General features: G+C 41.1%; 2 protein-coding genes across 5 annotated transcripts in view; one reads left to right on the forward strand and one right to left on the reverse strand.

The window, feature by feature from the left end:
- Positions 1–8019, reverse strand: part of phkb (phosphorylase kinase, beta) — a 73836-nt gene extending 65817 nt beyond the window's left edge. For 3 of the 4 annotated variants that reach the window (XM_053492103.1, XM_053492101.1, XM_053492102.1), the window contains exons 1-2: positions 7917–8019; positions 2286–2372 (exon numbers count right to left, since the gene is read on the reverse strand). In XM_053492103.1, the coding sequence (XP_053348078.1) occupies positions 2286–2372; positions 7917–7980 (151 nt within the window). In that variant the 5' untranslated portion in view covers positions 7981–8019. Of the gene's footprint in view, positions 1–2285; positions 2373–5673; positions 5775–7916 lie in introns of all 4 variants that reach the window. The other variant, XM_053492104.1, reaches the window with a different exon arrangement.
- Positions 8020–8248: 229 nt separating this feature from the next.
- itfg1 (integrin alpha FG-GAP repeat containing 1) overlaps positions 8249–19674 on the forward strand; it is a 154111-nt gene continuing 142685 nt past the window's right edge. The window contains exons 1-6 of the mRNA XM_053491718.1: positions 8249–8450; positions 9064–9148; positions 9790–9926; positions 10370–10427; positions 11292–11366; positions 11453–11547. Coding sequence (XP_053347693.1) covers positions 8267–8450; positions 9064–9148; positions 9790–9926; positions 10370–10427; positions 11292–11366; positions 11453–11547 — 634 coding nt within the window. The 5' untranslated portion in view covers positions 8249–8266. The remainder of the gene's footprint in view (positions 8451–9063; positions 9149–9789; positions 9927–10369; positions 10428–11291; positions 11367–11452; positions 11548–19674) is intronic.

The following is a 19674-nucleotide window of genomic DNA, read 5'->3' on the forward strand; positions in this document are numbered from 1 at the left end:
AGAATCGAGAGCAGAGTGTGTGTGTGGGGGGGGGATGTGAGGGCAAAAGGGGGAGGGATGGAAGGGGGACTGGTAAAGCGTGTGTGTGTGTGTGCGTGTGCACGCGTGCGTGACATTGTGATGCATACAGAATCTCAAGATTTATATCATATCGGCACATGGGTATCGTGATAATATCGTATGGGGGGCTGCTGATTCCCATCTCTATAATACTTACAGATTCATTTTCAAACAGGAAACTCAATAACTAAACTTCATCCACTTTCTTATTCAGAGAAGACTTAAACAACAGTCTGATTCATTTTTGAACCCGAGATGAAGTTCCCTGTCTGAAAATCAATGTTTCATCTTGATTCATTTTTAAACAGTGGCCGGGATTCATTTACAACGGGGAATCGATGGTGTAACTCAATTCATTTCCAGTCCATGATTCATCTTGATTTAATTTTAAAGAAGAGACTCAATAATTTATATTGATTCCATTTTGGATTCACGGATGACTCCACACTACAGCCTGATTAACTTAAAACTAAAGAGAATCTACAATTTATTTTAAAAGTAAGGTCTTGCAGTTTACTGAGTTTGATTTTTAAATACTGACTGGACAAAAAACAAATAATTGTAGTCATCAAGGTTTTCATGGATCAAGAAAAGAATGTTTTTGGAGCGATGGAAAAAGGTCATGTGACCTGATGAGTCCAGACTGAGCCTATTTCAGAGTGATGGGCGTGTCAGGGTGAGAAGGGAAGCTCATAAAGCGATGCTCCCATCATGCATAGTGTCCACTACTCTGGGGTTGATCAGTTACTCAGGTCTAGACTCGTTACGTTATGGGGAAATAAAATGAAGTCAGCTGACCACCTGAATGTACTGAATCACCACTTTTTTTTTGTACTTACATATGGAAAACAATAACTTTTTAATCAGGAAACACAAATGATTTCTCTTTTAAACAGCTGAATCGGCCACTTTGTTTATTTACAAACATTCTTTTAATGATTTATTTATATTTATAATGATTTCTAATTATTCTATTAATTACTATTAATTCTTAATGATTAATTTCTCTATGATTCGTCTTGATTTATTTCCATGTGGTGGGCCGATTCATTTTTGAACACATTACTCTATAATTGATTCTGGTTTATTGTTTGAACTTTCTGTAATTTATCTCGATTCAACAGACTTCATTTGTTTTCAAGCAAGACACTCCGCACCTAATCTTGGTTCATTTAAACATGCTGAATCTATTGTTCATTTATGGATTCGCAAGTGCAAGAAAGTATGCGAATTTGCTTATTTTGTTTCTTCTGCAAAAAAAAACAAGAAACTTTTCATTCATCATAATTCATCATCAAATGGTAACTCCATGATTCATGTTCATTCTGTTATTTTTCTTCCTTTTTTTTTTTTAAACATGATGATTCATCACCAAATGTCGGCTTCGTGATTCAACATGATTAATTTACATATGGGGAATAAATGATTCATTTTTAAACATCGACCAAAATAACAAATAGGGATGCTTGTGTCTGTGTGTGTTTCTTTCAAAACCAGGAGTTTACAATTTATCACCATTAACCTTCAAATTATTCGCTTCCTAATGGTGATTCAGTGATTCACTTCCTAATGATTCACATCATAATGGTGCCTCTATAATTCAAGACTAACAGACTAACAGATCGATAGGTAGATACTTTATAAATGCTGAAATAAAAAGTAATTTACATATAGGGTATGCATGAATTATTTTTAAAGCGTTGACCACAATACTGGATAGGAATGTTTGTTTGCATATTTGTGTGTTTTCCTTTTTAAAACAAGGGAATTTATAATTTTTCATGTTTAATTTCCAAATGGTGACCCGATGATTCAAGATGATTCATTCACATGTATGGAACGCTTGATTAATTTTAAAAGCATTGACAAAAATCCTGGATAGTATTGTCTGGACGAGTTTGTGTTTTTCCCTCTCAAAAACAGTTCATAAAGTATATTGATTCACTTTTGAATGCTGACTTAGCGATTCATTGTGATTCACTTCCAAACTTTGATTCATTTTATAACCAGGCTTCTGTATGACTCTCTTCTTTAAAAAAAAAAAAAAAAAAAAAAACTGATTCTGCCAGTGGTCTCGAATCATTTACAGTATAAACTGGAGGGTCATGTAGGGATTAGGAGCATCTTGAAAGTAAATCAGGGTGTGTGTAAGTGGCATCTTCACATCCGCCATGAGGATGCAAACACTTCATCCGTGTAAACGAGTCAGATTTTCGAGGTCTCACCTGCGCTGTAGAAGCGGTCCAGTTTCTCCCACAGAGGCTCATCTTCACGGTGCAGGATGGACAGCTTAAGGGGTTCATAAATGGAGCCTGATAATGGAGAAAAGTTGAGCACTCTTTAGACTGACACACTGAAGGGCACTTTAGTTCACTCATACACACACACACACAAATACACACACACACACAAACACAGCTCTCCAAAGCTGCAGCCATGCTCAAGTACACACTTCATCGTCTACAGTTTATTCGAAGGTCCCGCTCGTCCAGAACTCAATCCGAGACCTGAGCTGTTTAACGAGCTGCAGATATTAACACATCAGAGGCGGGGGGGGGGTCGTTTTATCGCTCAGTTGAGCTACAGTGTGTGTGTGTGTGTGTGAGGGGAAAAAAAACTCATGAATAAGGGAAAATTTTATTCACCTATCCACAGAGCATGACGAGACACAAAGTGGATTTTTAGGATTTTTTTGTCAATAAAATGTGTCAATCTTGGGGCTCTAGCTTACGTTTTATAGACGTGACTGGCACAAACCCAGAAAAGCAAATCTGAGAAGGAAAAAAAAAAAAAAAAACTGAAGCCGGAGCACAATTTCAGACACTTCGGAGTGATTTACATTTTAATGGAGTTGGCCAACGGTAAGTACCTCAGCTCCAGAAAACTCCCATTTCTCCAGAAATTAGCATAATTTCCATTAGCCTTTAAGTAGGAAGGACAAAACTATCCATTATAAAATAACACGCAACATGAAAATGAAAGAACTCATTTAGTTTTTACTGACAATGTTCGAATGAGAATTTTCCGCCTTGCTAATCTCTTTGCTAGCTCTATAGCTAGTCGTCGAGTAATAACTTCAGAATTAAAAAAAGGGGGGTGTGGAATTTCTTATTTCAGTTCAGTAGCAAAACCCACCATCCAATCAGAACCGAGCTCGTTAGGATGTAATGATCTTAAAGAGACAGTACCTAAAAAATAAAAAACCCAGCAGGGTGATCTCCGAGGTTGGTCATGTCAAACTTAATTATTGCTGTTTTTTTCGACATAGACATATAGATCAAAGGGCTTCAGGTAAGAAGATTAAATACAAAAATTATACAATATATTGAATATTTAAATGTAAAACAGATTAAACAGTTGGACAGAATGTATGTTCAATCAAGAACAGAAAAAAAGAGAATCTAGATTTAAAAATTCTAAAAGTCAATCCCAGTTAGTAGATTCTCTAATATTAGACTAGTGATGGTTCATGCATGTGATTAGCAGTCCCTGGACTAACGGGGGCTTTTCTACATTCCTGAACTTTTTTTTTGTTCAGGAAAAAGAGAGTGTTTTAAAACCCCCCCACCTGAGTTAAAATTCCTGATGGTTCTAGGCTCCATCACAAACCTTAAATCACCTACAAACTACCAGTCAAAAGTCTGGACACACCTTTTATTTTAAGGGTTTATGTTCAGTGATTTATTTTCTACATTCTATAACAATACTGCAGATTTCAGAACTATGAAATAACACATGTGGACAACACAACTGGCTCAAAAGGTCATGAAGACCTTAGCAGGAGAGCGAGAGCCAGACCCTCTATTAACTTAAACACCTATTCAGTTGTATTGAACTTTCAGCCCTAGAGCACACAGATACACCAGCCACGGTTTTGTGATCATTAGTATCCGTTATCACCCACACCAGGATGGGTTGTTCATCAGGGACAATATGATCATTACAGTCCATGTTCTAATCCATTTCCATAATATTTCCATTCTGTAAAGCTGCTTTGCGACAATGATCATTGTTAAAAGAGATATATATATACAGTAATTAATATTTTACCTGAAATTTAACTACTAGGCACGAGAATCATCCGATCAGGAGCACCCGATACGATATCACGATACCTCAGTGCCGATCCAATTTGTGCTGCAAATCTAAGTTGTAGTATCATGATTTTATAAAGATCCCAACTCTATTTATATTTTGTTATAGATTTTGTTACAAATTTAGTAATACGCTACTACCATTTAGCACATTGTGCTGCCTACCACATCTTTATATGTGACTGTGGTCACGAGCTCTGCTTCTCAAATCAAACGTTCTGTCCTGAAGCGCAAGGTTTAACTAATCAAGACAATCCAGAACAACACAGAGCTTTCAGTCGGTCTATAAGCTAAGGTCAAATGAGACGTGTTTAAAATTAAAAGAGTAAACCTAACAGGAAACCTAGAAGGAAGACGTGTTTTGTTTTTAGTAGTTTAACTACACCACAATAACGTGTCAACGTATTAACAAATAAAATATGTGTATGTGACAAATAAAATAAAATTTGAATTTGAAAAGTCATCTTATAACATAAAATCACTGTTAAAATAGAATTATATTTTAGAATAAAGTCTTATAAGTTTGTCTGAGCGGCTGCTGGATTTAACTTTTAGGTCTAACTTTAGAAAGTTAAAAACCACGACTATAAATAATCTCACCTTTGACCCTGTGTGCCCCGAGGGTGAAAAGTTCAACACTGGATACTCGTCCAGCTCCAACTAAAGGCTGATCTGATCCTCCACATCTAAACACTTACCCTAGTTTTTATATCCAGTGCTGTAAAAAAGTATTTGCCTCCTTACCCGCCCGCTTTTTTCCTTACATATTTGTCACACATAAATGATTGGGATCATCAACCACATTTTATTATTACACAATGATAACCAAAGATGCAGTTTTTAAGTGATGATTTTATTTATTAAGAGAGAAGAAAAAGCTGTCCAAACCTATCTGACCCTATAAGAAAAAGTAATAGCTTAAGTAATAGCATATCTGGTTGTGCCACCTTTGGAGAGAACGAATGTGATGAGGCGTTTGTGATAACGTAATGAGTCTTAAATAATTTTAACCCACACTACATTGTATAATTGTTTTAATTCAGTCACATTGGAGGATATTCAAGCATGTTTAAGAACCTCAATTGGATTTAATTCTGGACTTTGACTAGGCCGCTTCAAAACCATACAGAGGTGGATTTGCTGTTGTTGTTTATAAATTACTTTCTCTGGATAGGGCCAGGCAGGTTTAGACAGCTTTTTTTCCCCCTTAATTAATTAAATCATCATTTAGAAAAACAATTTACTCAGGTTATCTTTGGGTGATATTATCTGGGTGATAAATCCGTCTAATAATCTCAATCATTTATGTGTAACAAATATGCAAAAAATAAAATAAAAATTAGAAAGGGGTAAATACTTTTTCACAGGCCTGTAAAATGTTTCTGAAGCTAATTCAGTAGTGATTGTGTAACATGTACACAGAGCTCCGTGGGTGTGAGAGGTCTGAGAATCTCTGATTAAACCCACCAGGGTAAGGACCTCATCTCATCGTTGCACCCCCGAAAAACTTAAAACTTACCGGGTCTGTCGAGTCTGCGTCGAGAACGGGGACGCTCGCAGGCGGTGCTGGCCATTTTGTCGATTAGCTGATTGTTACGACACTACAGCACTACTGAAGCTCTGAGGGTTAGTACAGCACCCATGGAGGAAAAAATTACACAGATTTACAGGATTAAACATGCAGCAAAATACACACACAAACAATCAGAGTGGATCCTCGCAGTCTGGGGGGGGAAAAAAAAATATATCGTGGTTTTCCTAAACAACAACATGAAGGCACCTTTAAAATAATCAATCACACCTTAAATAATCTTAAAGTTTTATATATTATTCTTTTCGCCAGATGTAATATGGAAAAAAGTAAACGGTCCAAAGATGCAGCCTTGAGGATCACACATTACTGACAAGGCTGAAATGTACAGCTAAGTACAGTTTATTTACATAAACAATAAACTGTAATGAAAGGTTTATTACTTGTTATTCATGTAGATTATCACGTGACGTTCCTTTTGTTAAATTCCAAAATTCCAAATTAAATAAATAGCTACACATAGTGTGAGGTGGTATCAAAAGGTTTCGAGACTAGCTTTGTAACACGCCAGCTTATGGCAGCACGAGGCTGCACACACAGTCACAGGGAGCACCGACCTTCATAAGTCAGCGTGACACAAAAGACATCGTCATGTGTACATCGGAAGCCAAACAATCCAAGTCCTTCACGTTCGTCCCCAGGCTGCTGACCCAGTAGCAAAAGAAACAGCACGTCAAAAATTGAGGTTCATTACTGGTGGGTGTACGGGTACGACCCTGAGACTAAGCATCATTCTACACAGTGGATCATCCATCATCTCCACGATTGGAAATGTCTCCAGGGGCTACACTGTAAAAATCGAATTCTACTGCCAGGTTTTAAGACGTCAGAAGTTCGGGAAAAAAAGAGCTAATCTCGCAACATTTTGATACCAACACAATCACAGTCGGCTTTCCTAACAATGTATAATTGTCATATCACATACTACAGTAAGTCCCCTACATACGAACATTTCGTTATGAACTTTTGAAGATACGAACACGCGTTTGAGCAAGTTTAATCGTGGAAGTTAGAATACATGTCCGGTGTACACTGTCACGTGCGAGCAGTGCGCATCTTGTGCAAGTACGGCAGTACAAGCGCAGGATGTCCAGAAGCAAGCGCAAAAGTAGCGGCGATGAAGCTGGTACTGCTAAGAGACGCTAAGCGATAACGATGGACACAAAAGACAAAAACTGAGAGAATGGAGCGAGATGAAAAGATGGCAGACATCGCTCGTTCTTTTAACATCGGCATGATTCTACAGAACACTTTACTCCAATCTACTGCATATAGCCAATTGTGTATCGGTACGTTGGCTTAGTGGTTAACACTTCCCCTTGCACTTCCAGAATCGAGAGGGGGTCAATTCCCACCTCGGGTCTGTGTGCGGTCTGTGTGTATGTTCTCCTTTTGCTTGGTGGATTTTCTCCGTGGACTTTGGCTTCCTCCCACTATGCAAAGACATGCAGATCAGCCTAATAGGCATTCCCAAATTGCCCGTAGTGTATGTGCCCTGTGATGGATTGGCACCCCTCCTTGTGCCATAAGTCTCCTGGTAAAGACTCGAGGCACCCCACAACCCTGTACACAGGAAACTTGGAGGTGGTAGAGACTGTATGGTATGAGTGAAGAGTGAAGTCAATGTCTGTTGGACTTACGAACAAATTGGAGTTATGAACGAGCTCTCGGAATAGACCTCGTTCGTATGTAGGGGACTTACTGTAAATGTAAGGCATGAGGGAATATTTCAACCAATTAACGTTTGTTTTATTCATTTTTTAATGTTTATGATTAAATCTCTCTGATTTCACTGCTTACATTTCTAAGATAACACATATATACTCCCTCCATGTATAATACTGATTTAACAGTGCATAAATCAGATTCAAACACACCTGCAAAAAAAACAGCCTTTAAACGCGTGTGTGTGAAATGAAATGTTACAGATTTGTCTTTAAGTTGATGCTGTTTTTGTTTTCCTAAAATAGCCTGCAGTAACACACACTCCAGCCTGACCTTTAAGCACAGACCAGTTCAGCAATGCAATGCAACACACACACACACACTATATATACACACACACACATATATATACACACACACACATACAATGTGCAAACACACAAAAAACAACCAAAACTCTAAAGATAAACAAGTTAATGTGTTGAACATGAGTGAGAAGAGCAAACCTGAGCGTTTAGATCTGGCTTTAAACTCCAGAAGCTTCCATCCGACATCAGCCAGGGTTGCCATGTTTACTGTTAAGGAAGAACTCACGACACTGTCGTAAAACAGGAAGCGGCTCTCCTGTAACGTAACCCTTATGCGCGTAACTAAATATTATATATATATTTTTATTTGTTAATTTTTCCCAAGTAAAGCGAAGTATTTATTTTATAAATGTTTTTTTTTAAATCCTCAATACTTGGAAATGAGTAAAATCGTATTCTTTGCTAAAGTTTTAACTCTGACCTGTTGTTGTACTTCCTGCCGTATTTCAGGTCGTGTAGTTTAACAGCTCTGAACTACACCAACCAGGATGTGGCTCTCTACACATTATACCGCGTTATTATCTTTAATATCGGCTGTTTTATTGCACTATGGGGCGTCCGGGCTTCAGGACGTGACCCGGGATTTATTCGGCCCGGAGAATTCAGGCACGGTGGCCGCCTTCGGAGACTTTAACTCGGATAAACAGACTGATGTGTTCGTCATAAGGAAAGGCAAGTAGCTGTGAGCTAATGCTAACCTCAGTTAGCCGCTTAAACAAAACACTAAGATACAAACACACACACACACACACACCTACAGGAGGTGTTTATTTATGTAATGCCGTTAAACTGCGAGGTTTATAATCTATAAACAGTGTTGTCATGGTGATGATGGTGAGTCCCAAATCACTTCCTGTTTATAGAAGTGCACTGAGCCCAGGGTACAGCCCATACCATCATCATCACCACCATCATCATCATCATCATCATCATCACTATCACCACCATCATCATCATCATCATCACGGTCCTGAGGTTTCAGATCAGAGGTTTAGAGAGAGCCGTTCACATAGGAATCACACTGACAACAAACAAAAACCATTTAATGATTAAAATAGAGAAGCTGTTGTTATTTGTCTCCGTTACTTCATTCGCCGTGAGCATTTTTCTAAACAAACTTGGCAAATAATCCACACGGGGTGAAAATGTGGGAATAGTTTATACAGGAAATCCTGTAGGACTATAAACAATTATTTTAATTATGAGTGGAGTGCATTCCATGCAGTGTGTGTGTGTGTGTGTGTGTGTGTGTGTGTGTTAATCCCTGCACGTTTGTCTCCTTCAGACTCTGAGCTGCTGATTTTCTTGGCTGATGTTAAAACGCCGTATTTCAAACCCAAAGTGCGTGTGAAGAAAGACGCGTTTCCGAGGTGAGTGTGTGTGTGTGTGTGTGTGTGTGTTTGTGTTACAGTGGGGTTAGTGTGATCAGCAGTGTGTGAGTGTGTGAGAGTGTGATCAGCAGTGTGTGAGTGTGATCAGCAGTGTGTGAGTGTGATCAGCAGTGTGTGAGTGTGATCAGCAGTGTGTGAGTGTGATCAGCAGTGTGTGTGTGTGAGTGTGATCAGCAGTGTGTGTGTGTGAGTGTGATCAGCAGTGTGTGTGTGTGAGTGTGATCAGCAGTGTGTGAGTGTGATCAGCAGTGTGTTAGTGTGATCAGCAGTGTGTGAGTGTGATCAGCAGTGTGTGAGTGTGATCAGCAGTGTGTGAGTGTGATCAGCAGTGTGTGAGTGTGATCAGCAGTGTGTGAGTGTGATCAGCAGTGTGTGAGTGTGATCAGCAGTGTGTGAGTGTGATCAGCAGTGTGTGAGTGTGATCAGCAGTGTGTGAGTGTGATCAGCAGTGTGTGTGTGTGAGTGTGATCAGCAGTGTGTGTGTGTGTGATCAGCAGTGTGTGTGTGAGTGTGATCAGCAGTGTGTGTGTGTGTGTTACAGTGGGGTGATTGTGATCAGCAGTGTGTTTGTGTGTGTGAGTGTGATCAGCAGTGTGTGTGTGTGTGTGTGTGTGTTACAGTGGGGTGAGTAGGATCAGCAGTGTGGTTCCAGCTGATTATGACGGAGACTCTCAGATGGACGTTCTCCTCACGGGTCACGACTCAGACCTGCAGCACACCAAAGTCTTCGTCTTCTGGGGGAACAACCAAACTCTGAGTAATCACACACACACACACACACACACACACACACACACACACACACACACACACACACACGGTTTACTTGAGGTGAAATGAATCATCCATGACGCACAGTAGAGGCATAGGGGAAAGATGGAGGGATAAGAAGGAGAAGAAAAGGACAGACAGACGGACAGACAGACGGATGTGGGTGAAGTCACACTGATGATGATCTAGACGAGCTGTAGATGAGAGGACGGATAAACAGAAGGAAGGATAGATAGATTGACACGGCAGATGGATGAAGAACAAGGAGATGCAAGTTTAGAAATGTAGATAAACTGAGAGAGAGAGAAAATGTGGATGATGGAGGGACGGAAACTAATATGTAAAAAAGCGTAGATGAAGGAATGGATGAGAAATGATTGATGGATGGAACAAACTCACACACACTAATTCTTTATGATTCTCTGACAGATCAAAGTGACCGAGTCGACCTGAACGGGACCTTTAATGATCAGCCTCTTGTCATGGAGTAAGTGCAGACACACACACACACACACACACACACATGCTTGTAATTGTGTGGGAAAGTTAGCATCCCCTGATGATTCCTGGCTCCCAAACCGTACTGGCTGCCATCTATCATGTACGGACCTTGTTTCAAAAATTAAACAGCAGGTGAGCAGAGACAAAAACAAACAACGATAAACAAAAGTCAAGCCGGTTTTTCATCGTTCATGTATTTTATTTTAGCGCTCAATAGTATCACCTTTGACCTTTTGGTAAAAAATTAATAGTTCTTTTTAAGTAAGTTCTTATTTTTATTCGTATTAATTGACTTCCAATTAATTAATATTTTTTATTAATTAAGTTCTTATTTTTAATAATTAACTTTTTACTATTAAATACTTCTTATTAATTACTATTCAGTTAAAAATATGTCCTTAGGGTGTCTAAATTTTTGCTCTCAAGTGTGCATCTTCTAGAAAGTTCAGTACTGCCTAAAGTATGTGTGTGTGTGTGTGTGTAATATATATATATAGTGAAGGGAATCGGCAGGGACGTCCCGATACGATGTCATCACGATACCTTTGTGTTGATTCAATTAAGTCCTGTAAATATCATGATTTTATAAATTTTATTTAATCTAAATGTGCTGCCTGACAATGTGTGAATGGGTTAGTGCGCCACCTGTAGGATTTTAGAGGAACTGCAAAACTTTGCCACCATCATGATAAAAATAATTTTTTTAATTGCTTTAAAAAATGTATATTTGCAGTCAATGTGGAGATAATTGTCGTGAATTGCCACACAACAGAACTAACTCTTTTTCTCCCCATCGCTAATGTACGTGTAAACTCTATAACCTGTGCGTGTCTTTGTTCTTCTGCTACAGTTTCGACGGCGATATGATTCCGGACATTTTTGGAACTGTGGGCGAATCCACTGAGGTCTGCTACCTGCGTGACAGGTAAAAGTAATTCCACTGCTAACGGTTCTGCGTCTTAACGATCTCCCGCACGGGTCAGGCGCTGATACGTTCCTCTCGTTCTGCAGGAAGCCGAGGTGCAAGAAAGCTCTCGAGTCAAACGTGCAGGTCCGCGTTCCTCACTCCAACGCCTTCATCGACCTGAACAAGGACTTCACGGCCGGTGAGTTATGATTCCGTTGGCTCATCCGTTCTGGTGGCTGCTGTCCGCCTCGAAGAAGTCGCTGGGAAATATTGATATAAGCAGCGTAAACATCTTAGGGAGTGCTCGCTAATAACGGCCTGAATGAAAGAAGTCTGGTATGGGCGAATGTGAGCAGCGGCTTCTTTTGGTTTTTACACCAAATTTGTTAAACTGCCACTAGGGGGCGCTAAGAAATGAAATAACATGCTGGATCAAATATGAATGAGGTGACATGGATGTAACACCAAACACACTGAAACTGAAGAATAAATATTTTATGGATATTTTTAAGTAAGCCCAGGTTAGCCAACCACGAAGGATCTTCCCATATATTGGATATGGCATAGGGTTTACACCTTGACGCAACCCTAATAAACTGGGAAGGGTTGCGTCAAGGTGTAAACCCTATGCCATATCCAATATATGGGAAGATATATATTATACAGTCCTGGTTGCTGTAACCTGACTGGGAATCGAACCTGAGCCACGGAGGTGAAAGCAGCTCATGCTAGCCACGATTCCATTGAACTGATCGGATATTTTATTGTTACTGCTAAAAGGTACCTGCGGCTCCACCCACGTGCAGATCCTGGTGCCCATTACCTGTGGAGTGTCTGGTCAACCCCCTGGAGATTCTCACACTGATTTTATTATTACCTCACAGTATGACATAAAAGACCATGATGATGCTGTCTGCTGTTACACGGTGAGGGACACCCGCTACACCGGCCAAACGGGACCTATGTTTTAAGCGCTATTCGGATGGGACTAGTTTTCCAAACGACGTTTGAGTTTGAATTTCTTTTAGGCGACGTCTGTCATTTCATGTATGCTTTCGGCCGGGACTAAAACATCTCCCTGTTTATTACGGAGGTAGGAGTGTCTGTGTTTTACATGTGGACGTTGCACAAGATCACATGTCCTCATGTACATCCATTATTTGTGCGCAAACTTGAGATAGTACGGTAGTTCACGTTGACCAAAAGGTTTTGGAAAAATAAAATTCGGCAATCACTGACATTTGCATTCGGACGGGATTAGATTTCTCAGAGGACCTCAGAGTTTGCTGAAAAACAGTAGGTAATTTGCTCTGGAATTTTTACAGAGGTCGTGTGAGAGAAAGACAGACATGGCAGATTCGGACGGGATTAAAATCACAAAGTACGTCTGTGAAACAGATATTTCTCTAATGACCCCCTGCAAAACTAGTCTCACCCGAATCGGGCTTTAGATAGATATCTAGAAGACAGGCATGGACAGTAAGCGGCTGAAACGCAAGCCGACGTGATATTATGCTGTTCTGTCATATTTTAAATCGGCATGAGGATATCTGTCAGCTTTATTGATCGTTACCATGCAAAGACATCCTGGAGACGCGTCATGGACGGCGTCTCCCACGTTTTCCCCGCCATTTCCCAGCCGCCGAGTGGACGGCCTTCACTAGAACAACTTCACTTTAAATAATGTCAGTGTTGTGTGTAACTTGTTTTCTTGTTTGGGATTAGCGTTTGAGTATTATGTCCAGTGTGGAGACACCCTGTTATAACTCCTCAGGCAATATTCTTGTGTCTGTGCTGAATAAGTAGTTTGCGCGTACGCGTTACAGCCCGTCGGCTCTTGTCCTAAAAGACTGAGGTGCTTGAAAATGTTTTTTTTTTTTTTTTTTTTAAAGAAGTTGACAAAGAGACACACTTGTCTTTTTCCTGCCCGTTTGAGACCCGGGCGAGTCTTAAGTGCCTCTCAGACTGAAATATACAGCAATTTTCAACCTGAGTGCAAAAGCAAAGGCTTTCCATTTTCTTCGCCACTGAATAAATAAATCTCCTCCCCTCCCCCCCAGGACTGTTTTTGTTGCCTGCTTTAGTCACTTGTCATCAAGATGGAGTGTCTTCACCGCCTTGCTTTCCGGCCAGCAGATTCCGAGACTTGTTTGATCCAAACCCAATGGAGTGTGCGTGTTGTTTTTGAGCAGATGGGTGGAGGAGTCAAGTATCTCCCTCCTTCTCTCTCTCTCTCTCTCTGTGGTATTTGCTCACTGGGCTGTGGTGTTTGAACTGTCGGTGTAATTAATAATTAAGCCGGAGAAAGATTTGAGACAATGCACTTCCAAATAAGCGAATCTCACTCCAGTGGCCGAGCAAACAATCCCTCGCTCTCTGGCTTCTCTGGTTTTTAGTTCTGTCTGAACAGGACCTGTTATCTATCCCAGTCGGTAATGTTTGAGGTTGGGTTTAGTCGAAAATGAAATGTACACATCGGGCACTTGGCCCTAACCTGAGCAGATCAGCCAAGGCGTGTTTAATGATCCGTGTCGACTAAACCCAGATCAGTGTGATGTCGAATTCTGGATTGTGATTGTCAAAAGGTGTTGATGAATTTTTTATAAAAGGAGATATGATAGTAACCCTAATACAACTAACCCTAGTACAGCGTTTCTATAGTAACAGAACATTCACAGGGGATCTCAGAGTGAAGATGTTTCGCTGCCAGTTATGAAAGAAGTCTCCAGTGACAGCCGTATGTAAAGCTGTTACTTTTTACATCTTCATGACAGACAAGTCTAAGACCCCTTTGATATATACAGGTGAGAAATCTCCTAGAGAGCGATGTTGGCGAGAAAACTGGCGTACACCTGGACTCTCATAGGGCTCTCTTCAAACTTCCTAAATCCTCTCTTCAATCTCGCCAAACGTACAGAATTATTGGACGTTGGTCAATTCTTTCCATAGACTATTCACAAGAAGAAAAAAAAAACCTGTACATTTCTCCCATAGTGCTCTCCGGGCACTTATAGGAAAATTCTAGAATAAAGAAATGATCTGCTGTGTCCCTCTGCCGTGTTGGGGTTGTTTGCTTCTGCCACCGTTTGTGACTCTCCCCCCTCTATCCTCGCTCCAGGAACTGCTCCACGTTGGCCCCTTTTCCACCAAAGTGAACCTGGTTCCTGTCTGGTGCCGGTTCAATGAAAGACGGTTCCTCCTAAATACTGGTTTTGTTTTTCCATGGGTTAGAGAGTCTCTATTTTCCCAGCAATGATGGCGGCACTTTTAGCGGCAATGCTAGCAGCAAAAAAAAAAAAAGCTAGATAAGTTTGATAGCGAACTTTATCATGGCTTTGCAAGCAGTTCTACTGGCTTTATAATGATTAGAAAGCATTCGAGCTGCCCATTGCATATCAAGTCAGATCGTCGGATATTCCCCGTACACTCGCCAAGAACTTCATGGCCTCGTCATAGCTCCTCCCATCCATACGCTCACCTTGAGCTATTGTTTTTTTTTTTTAACAATGCTAGCTTGATTTTTAAGTTTCGTCTTATTTACTTCAAGAGAAAACGAAAAAGAAAGGGAATGACTGTTTATAGCTGCTATAACATAGGTCTGGACAGGATGTTCCGAAACATTAAATCTAACTATAAGTAATAGAAGAAAAAAGTTTAAAGTGTTGTTTGTAATTTGCTGTAGAATAATATAAATAAAACAGGTATTTGCATCTATAAAATAATCAGCTTTTGTTTCGTAACAGTAACTCGTGTTAATCACACTGCCTTGTGATAGTTGATTATTTTCCAGCATCAGCATGACACTGTGTGTATCGTGACAGATTGTATGGCAGTATCTGTATTTTATCATCATATGGAGTCCAGTTTCAAAATAAAGCCACCCAGCATGTGTGGAAGTGAACAGGGCACTGTGTGGATTTTAATTTGGTCCGATCTGTCACTTTAGCAGCACGGATTAGACCCCATGCCTCTGCTAAGTGATAACGTATATAAACTGCAAGCCGTCTAATTCCATTCGTATTTAAATTATGTTTTTTTTTTCCCTACCCCCCATAATCTCCTGAAGCCAATCCAAGATTTTATGTCGTTTAAAGTATTTCTCATTAAACTCCTCTGTCCATCAGAGCGACTGTAATAATCTCCCTGCGTTAATGAAGCGATCTCAATCTTCTCTCTGAGTTACAATCCTCTCAGAGTTAACACAATCTAAGCGTGTTGATTAAAAAAAAAAAGTGATAATAAGTGACCATGTGTGAAGGAGCGAAAGCGTCATCGGTCAGGGATACGGCGGCGACTCGAGAGGTCACAGTGTCCTTCACAGCGCCGTCGCCTGCCTCGGCTTCGTCTCCACACGTGCCCCCTCGCTCTCAGCACGAGCCTGGCATCCGTCGCCGCTCCCAAGCCATCTGGAGGCTGTTCCCGCTGCTCCGGTTGCCATAGAAACGCATCTCTGATTGGCAGCCCTGTGGAAAAGAAGCAAGGCAAAGAGGAAAAAAAAAAAGGACAGAAATGTTTCCAGCAGCTGTGGAAAATTCACAAGAGCCACCAAGAGGATGGGAAGAATTTTTTTTTCATCTTTTTCTTATAAATAAACATCCAAATTTTTTTTTTTTGCCTTGCCATGTAATTATCTAGCGTGCCAGTTCCGGGGTTCGGTTCTGTCTAAACGAGCGCTTTTGGGAAGATGATTTCGCCCTATTTGAATGAAAATCTTCTGCTATTTTTAGAGACACTTTGCAACGTTATTCATCTCACAGGGACTTGATATAATTCGATGTATAGCACACGTTTACAGAGACACACTTACTCTTGGTCTCAATCTTTTCTCTATCATTTTCCCTATTTTATTACATTTTTTTTATAACCATCTTTTTTTTCTTTTAGATGAGTAATGTCCTTTAGATGATCCTGAACTTGAACTCTAAAGGCGTGTTAAGCTGAGATGTTGGCTCCATCTCAAATCCCACTGCACAGTTTTATTTTTGAGCTACACAGCGGAAATGTTGACTCGAGGGTTGAGATTGATCGATCGAGTCGCACTAAAGTCTCTAATTTGCTGACTTGGGACTGGACTTGCACGACTTATTCACTGACCTGTGACTCAACTCGGAGTGCAACCACATAAAAATGTAGAAACTATAAAACGATGTGCAGTCTTACACCGCTCAGCCATAATATTGAAACTGCCTCACTGATATTGTGTAGTTCCCCTTCGGGCCACCAGAACAGCTGTGACTCACTGAGGCCTGGACCCCAGTAGAGCTATGAAGGTGTGTATGGTATCTGGCACCAAGCCTAAGCAGGAGATCATGCAAGTCCTGAGGTGGAGCCTCCATGGATGAGCCTTTTTTCCTCATTCTACAGACGATCGATCAGATTGAGGTCTGGAGTATTTGCCAACATGTCAAATTCCTTAAACACCTCAAGTGTGTCAGGGCGCATCATCCTGCAGAAAGACGCCACTGATGTCAGGCAAGACTTGAAGTTGTGTTTAGGTAGGTGGTACGTTACATCCACATGAATGGCAGGACCCCAGGTTTCCCAGCAGAACCTTTCCCGGAGCCTCAGAGTTTTCCCATAATGCATCCTCTTCCACAGGTATGCAACGCCAAATCCCACACCTGAACATCATGCTCACGTTCATATTGCAGGTGATGGTCAGCACGGACTGCTGCAACTCCATATGCAACAAATTGCCATTCACTCCATGTTATGTTTCTTTTTTATCAGAACCAGCCTTTACTTTAGTGCTCCGCTAGCTCTACTGTGAGATCAGACCAGAAGGGCTAGCCTTCACACCTTATGTGCTTGAGTGAGCCCCGGTCGCCTCCCCTGACCCTGTTACCGGTTCACTGGTTGTCCTTCCTTGTAACACTTTTGGGAAAACCCCACAAGACCTTCTGTTTTGGAGATGCCCCAAAGCAGTCATCTAGTCATCCGTGTTAAAGCCCTTGTCCTCTCTCAGGCACCGGAGATTTCCATGCTGTGAGGCTGGAGTAGTTTGAAAGCTATGATATGGTTGTGTAACTGTTTAATGCGTATAAGATATAAACATGTAGTGTGTGTCATAACGTATAAACATGCAACGCATGACGGTCTTCGTGATCCAGAGGTTTCAGAGGTCCTAGTGAGCTCTCTGTACACCGATCAAACCATAACATTAAAACCACTGCCAGGTGAAGTGAATTACACTGATTATCCCGTTACAGTGGCATCTGTCAGGAGGAGGGATGTGTGAGGCATCTCGCTAAGGTCACGCGATGGAAGCAGAACAATGTGGAAGTAATAAGAAGAGACTTTGACAGTGGGCAAGATTCTGATGACTGGATGACGCTGGGTCAGAGCGTCCTCAAACCTATCTGTCTGCCAAATGCCTAAATGTAAACCGACATGTCTTGCCATGTGAGGAACCGAAGAACTGGACCACAGAACTATAAAAATGGGGACTGATGTGAAGAGACACATTTTCATTTCCATCTGGGGTTGGTTCTGATCCATGGAGAACCCACTTCACAGGATCTGCTGTTAATGCTTTCATGCCAGGTAACACACACACAGGTCTTGTCGAGTCCATGGCTGTTTTGGAGGCACAAGGAGAACCTGGCCCAATTTTACCCTGGTGGTTTTAATGTGGCTGTTCAGGGTGTGTTTAAACTCTATGGGTTGTGCAAATTAGGACCTTCAGTGTTAAAACAGCGCAGCTGCGTTAGATGAACATCGCAAACCTCGACACATCGTTACACCCCTATTAAGCTAGCGGCTCTACCTCATTCAATCCACACACACACACACAACTTTTTGTCTTTTTATGACTTTTCGTGATCCTGTCCTACGATAAAGCGGTTATTCATACGCAGCTCCTAAACACAGCTCTCGAGCTGAACATTGGCCGCATGTGGCACCAACGTTCTCTTCTGTTTTCTTTTGCCACAGCCTCGCCGCTTGATGAGCGTGTTTGTGTACAGCGCCGGGCGTGAATGAACCCGTCAGTAAATGATCTCCCTATTCAAGCCGGCTGCTCTCATCAACTCGGTTCTCAAAAGGTCTTTCTGAGTAAAACGGCGACAGCGTCTTGTGACTCACGGTCCTAATCAAACCTGACATGAAAGGAAAATAAACCTCAACGTCTTTAACAAGGGCTCCTTTTCCTCCGAGCACTGACGGCTCACTGGGAGCCTAATATATCTTACGCCTGACAGGTGCCACTGTAGTGAGGGAACTGAGGGGTAGAGGATTTAATGTTCTGAGTTAGTGCAGGAGACCAGATCAGACACTTATCCGAGTGCAGTCTTTAGATTAGACTGGGATTAGATTGTTTTCGTTTATAGATTTACACTGACTTTTTAAATTGTAATATTACTTAAATTAATTTCGTTAATATGCACAGATTTCTTGATTTCTTGATTGAACAGGTCTGACAGTAATCAGTCCGGGGTGTGGCAGGTAAAATTTAACTCAGCTTTCCAAAAAACATATCAGTCACAGTTTGTTCATGATTCAGCAATGGGTCTGGGGCAAATACATTTTCACATAGGACCGGGTAGGGTTGGACAGCCTTTTTTTTTTCACAATTTAAAACCTGCATTCATATCTTTTATGTAATATTAAAAATTAGTTTAATGGGCCAATACTTTTTCACAGCTCGGTACATGTGTAAACTCCCTGTAGTTTCCTCTGATGAGCCGAAAATGTCGAGCGAACGTTCATTTGTGGTGCTGATCTTCGATTGGATGTGCTGCCTCACACACACACACACACACACACACACACACACTCTGTAACCCTGATATTTAAGGCATCTGTTTAAAACAAAGTGCTTACTGTCAAATAACTATAAACGTCATGACACACAGACGTGCACAGAAGCCCGGGGATGCAGGGATGCTGCCTTGCGCCCGGTTGCCAGGCAACCTCGTATCGGAGCGCTGCGGCCTATTAGGTGCCGTTTTTAGAGCGAGAGCGACAAGTTAATTGTAGAGCAACGCCGGAGAAACAGATTTTCCACATTAGGAGCGTAGTGAAGTGGGAGCGGATCAAATCATTATCTGCTGATTTTTATAATTTATATATCTCTCTCTCTTGTTGTTGTTTTTCCTGCTGAACGTCACTGAGACTCGATGATATTTTTACATGATGCTGTGGTATAACTGTCAGTGAGCTCAGGGGTAACGCCTGCACTCTCCACTCTCTCATCTGTTAAACACAGCACTGATTTCAGCTCTTCCTCTTTCCCTCTCTCTCTCTCTCTCTCTCTGTTCTTCTCTTCTTCACTCTCTGCATTTCTCTGTCTCAGTTGTTTCTCTCTCTTGTTTCATTTTTCTTCATC

The sequence above is a fragment of the Clarias gariepinus genome, chromosome 3 (genome assembly GCF_024256425.1).
Source record: "Clarias gariepinus isolate MV-2021 ecotype Netherlands chromosome 3, CGAR_prim_01v2, whole genome shotgun sequence".
NCBI classification, from domain to species: Eukaryota; Metazoa; Chordata; class Actinopteri; order Siluriformes; family Clariidae; genus Clarias; species Clarias gariepinus.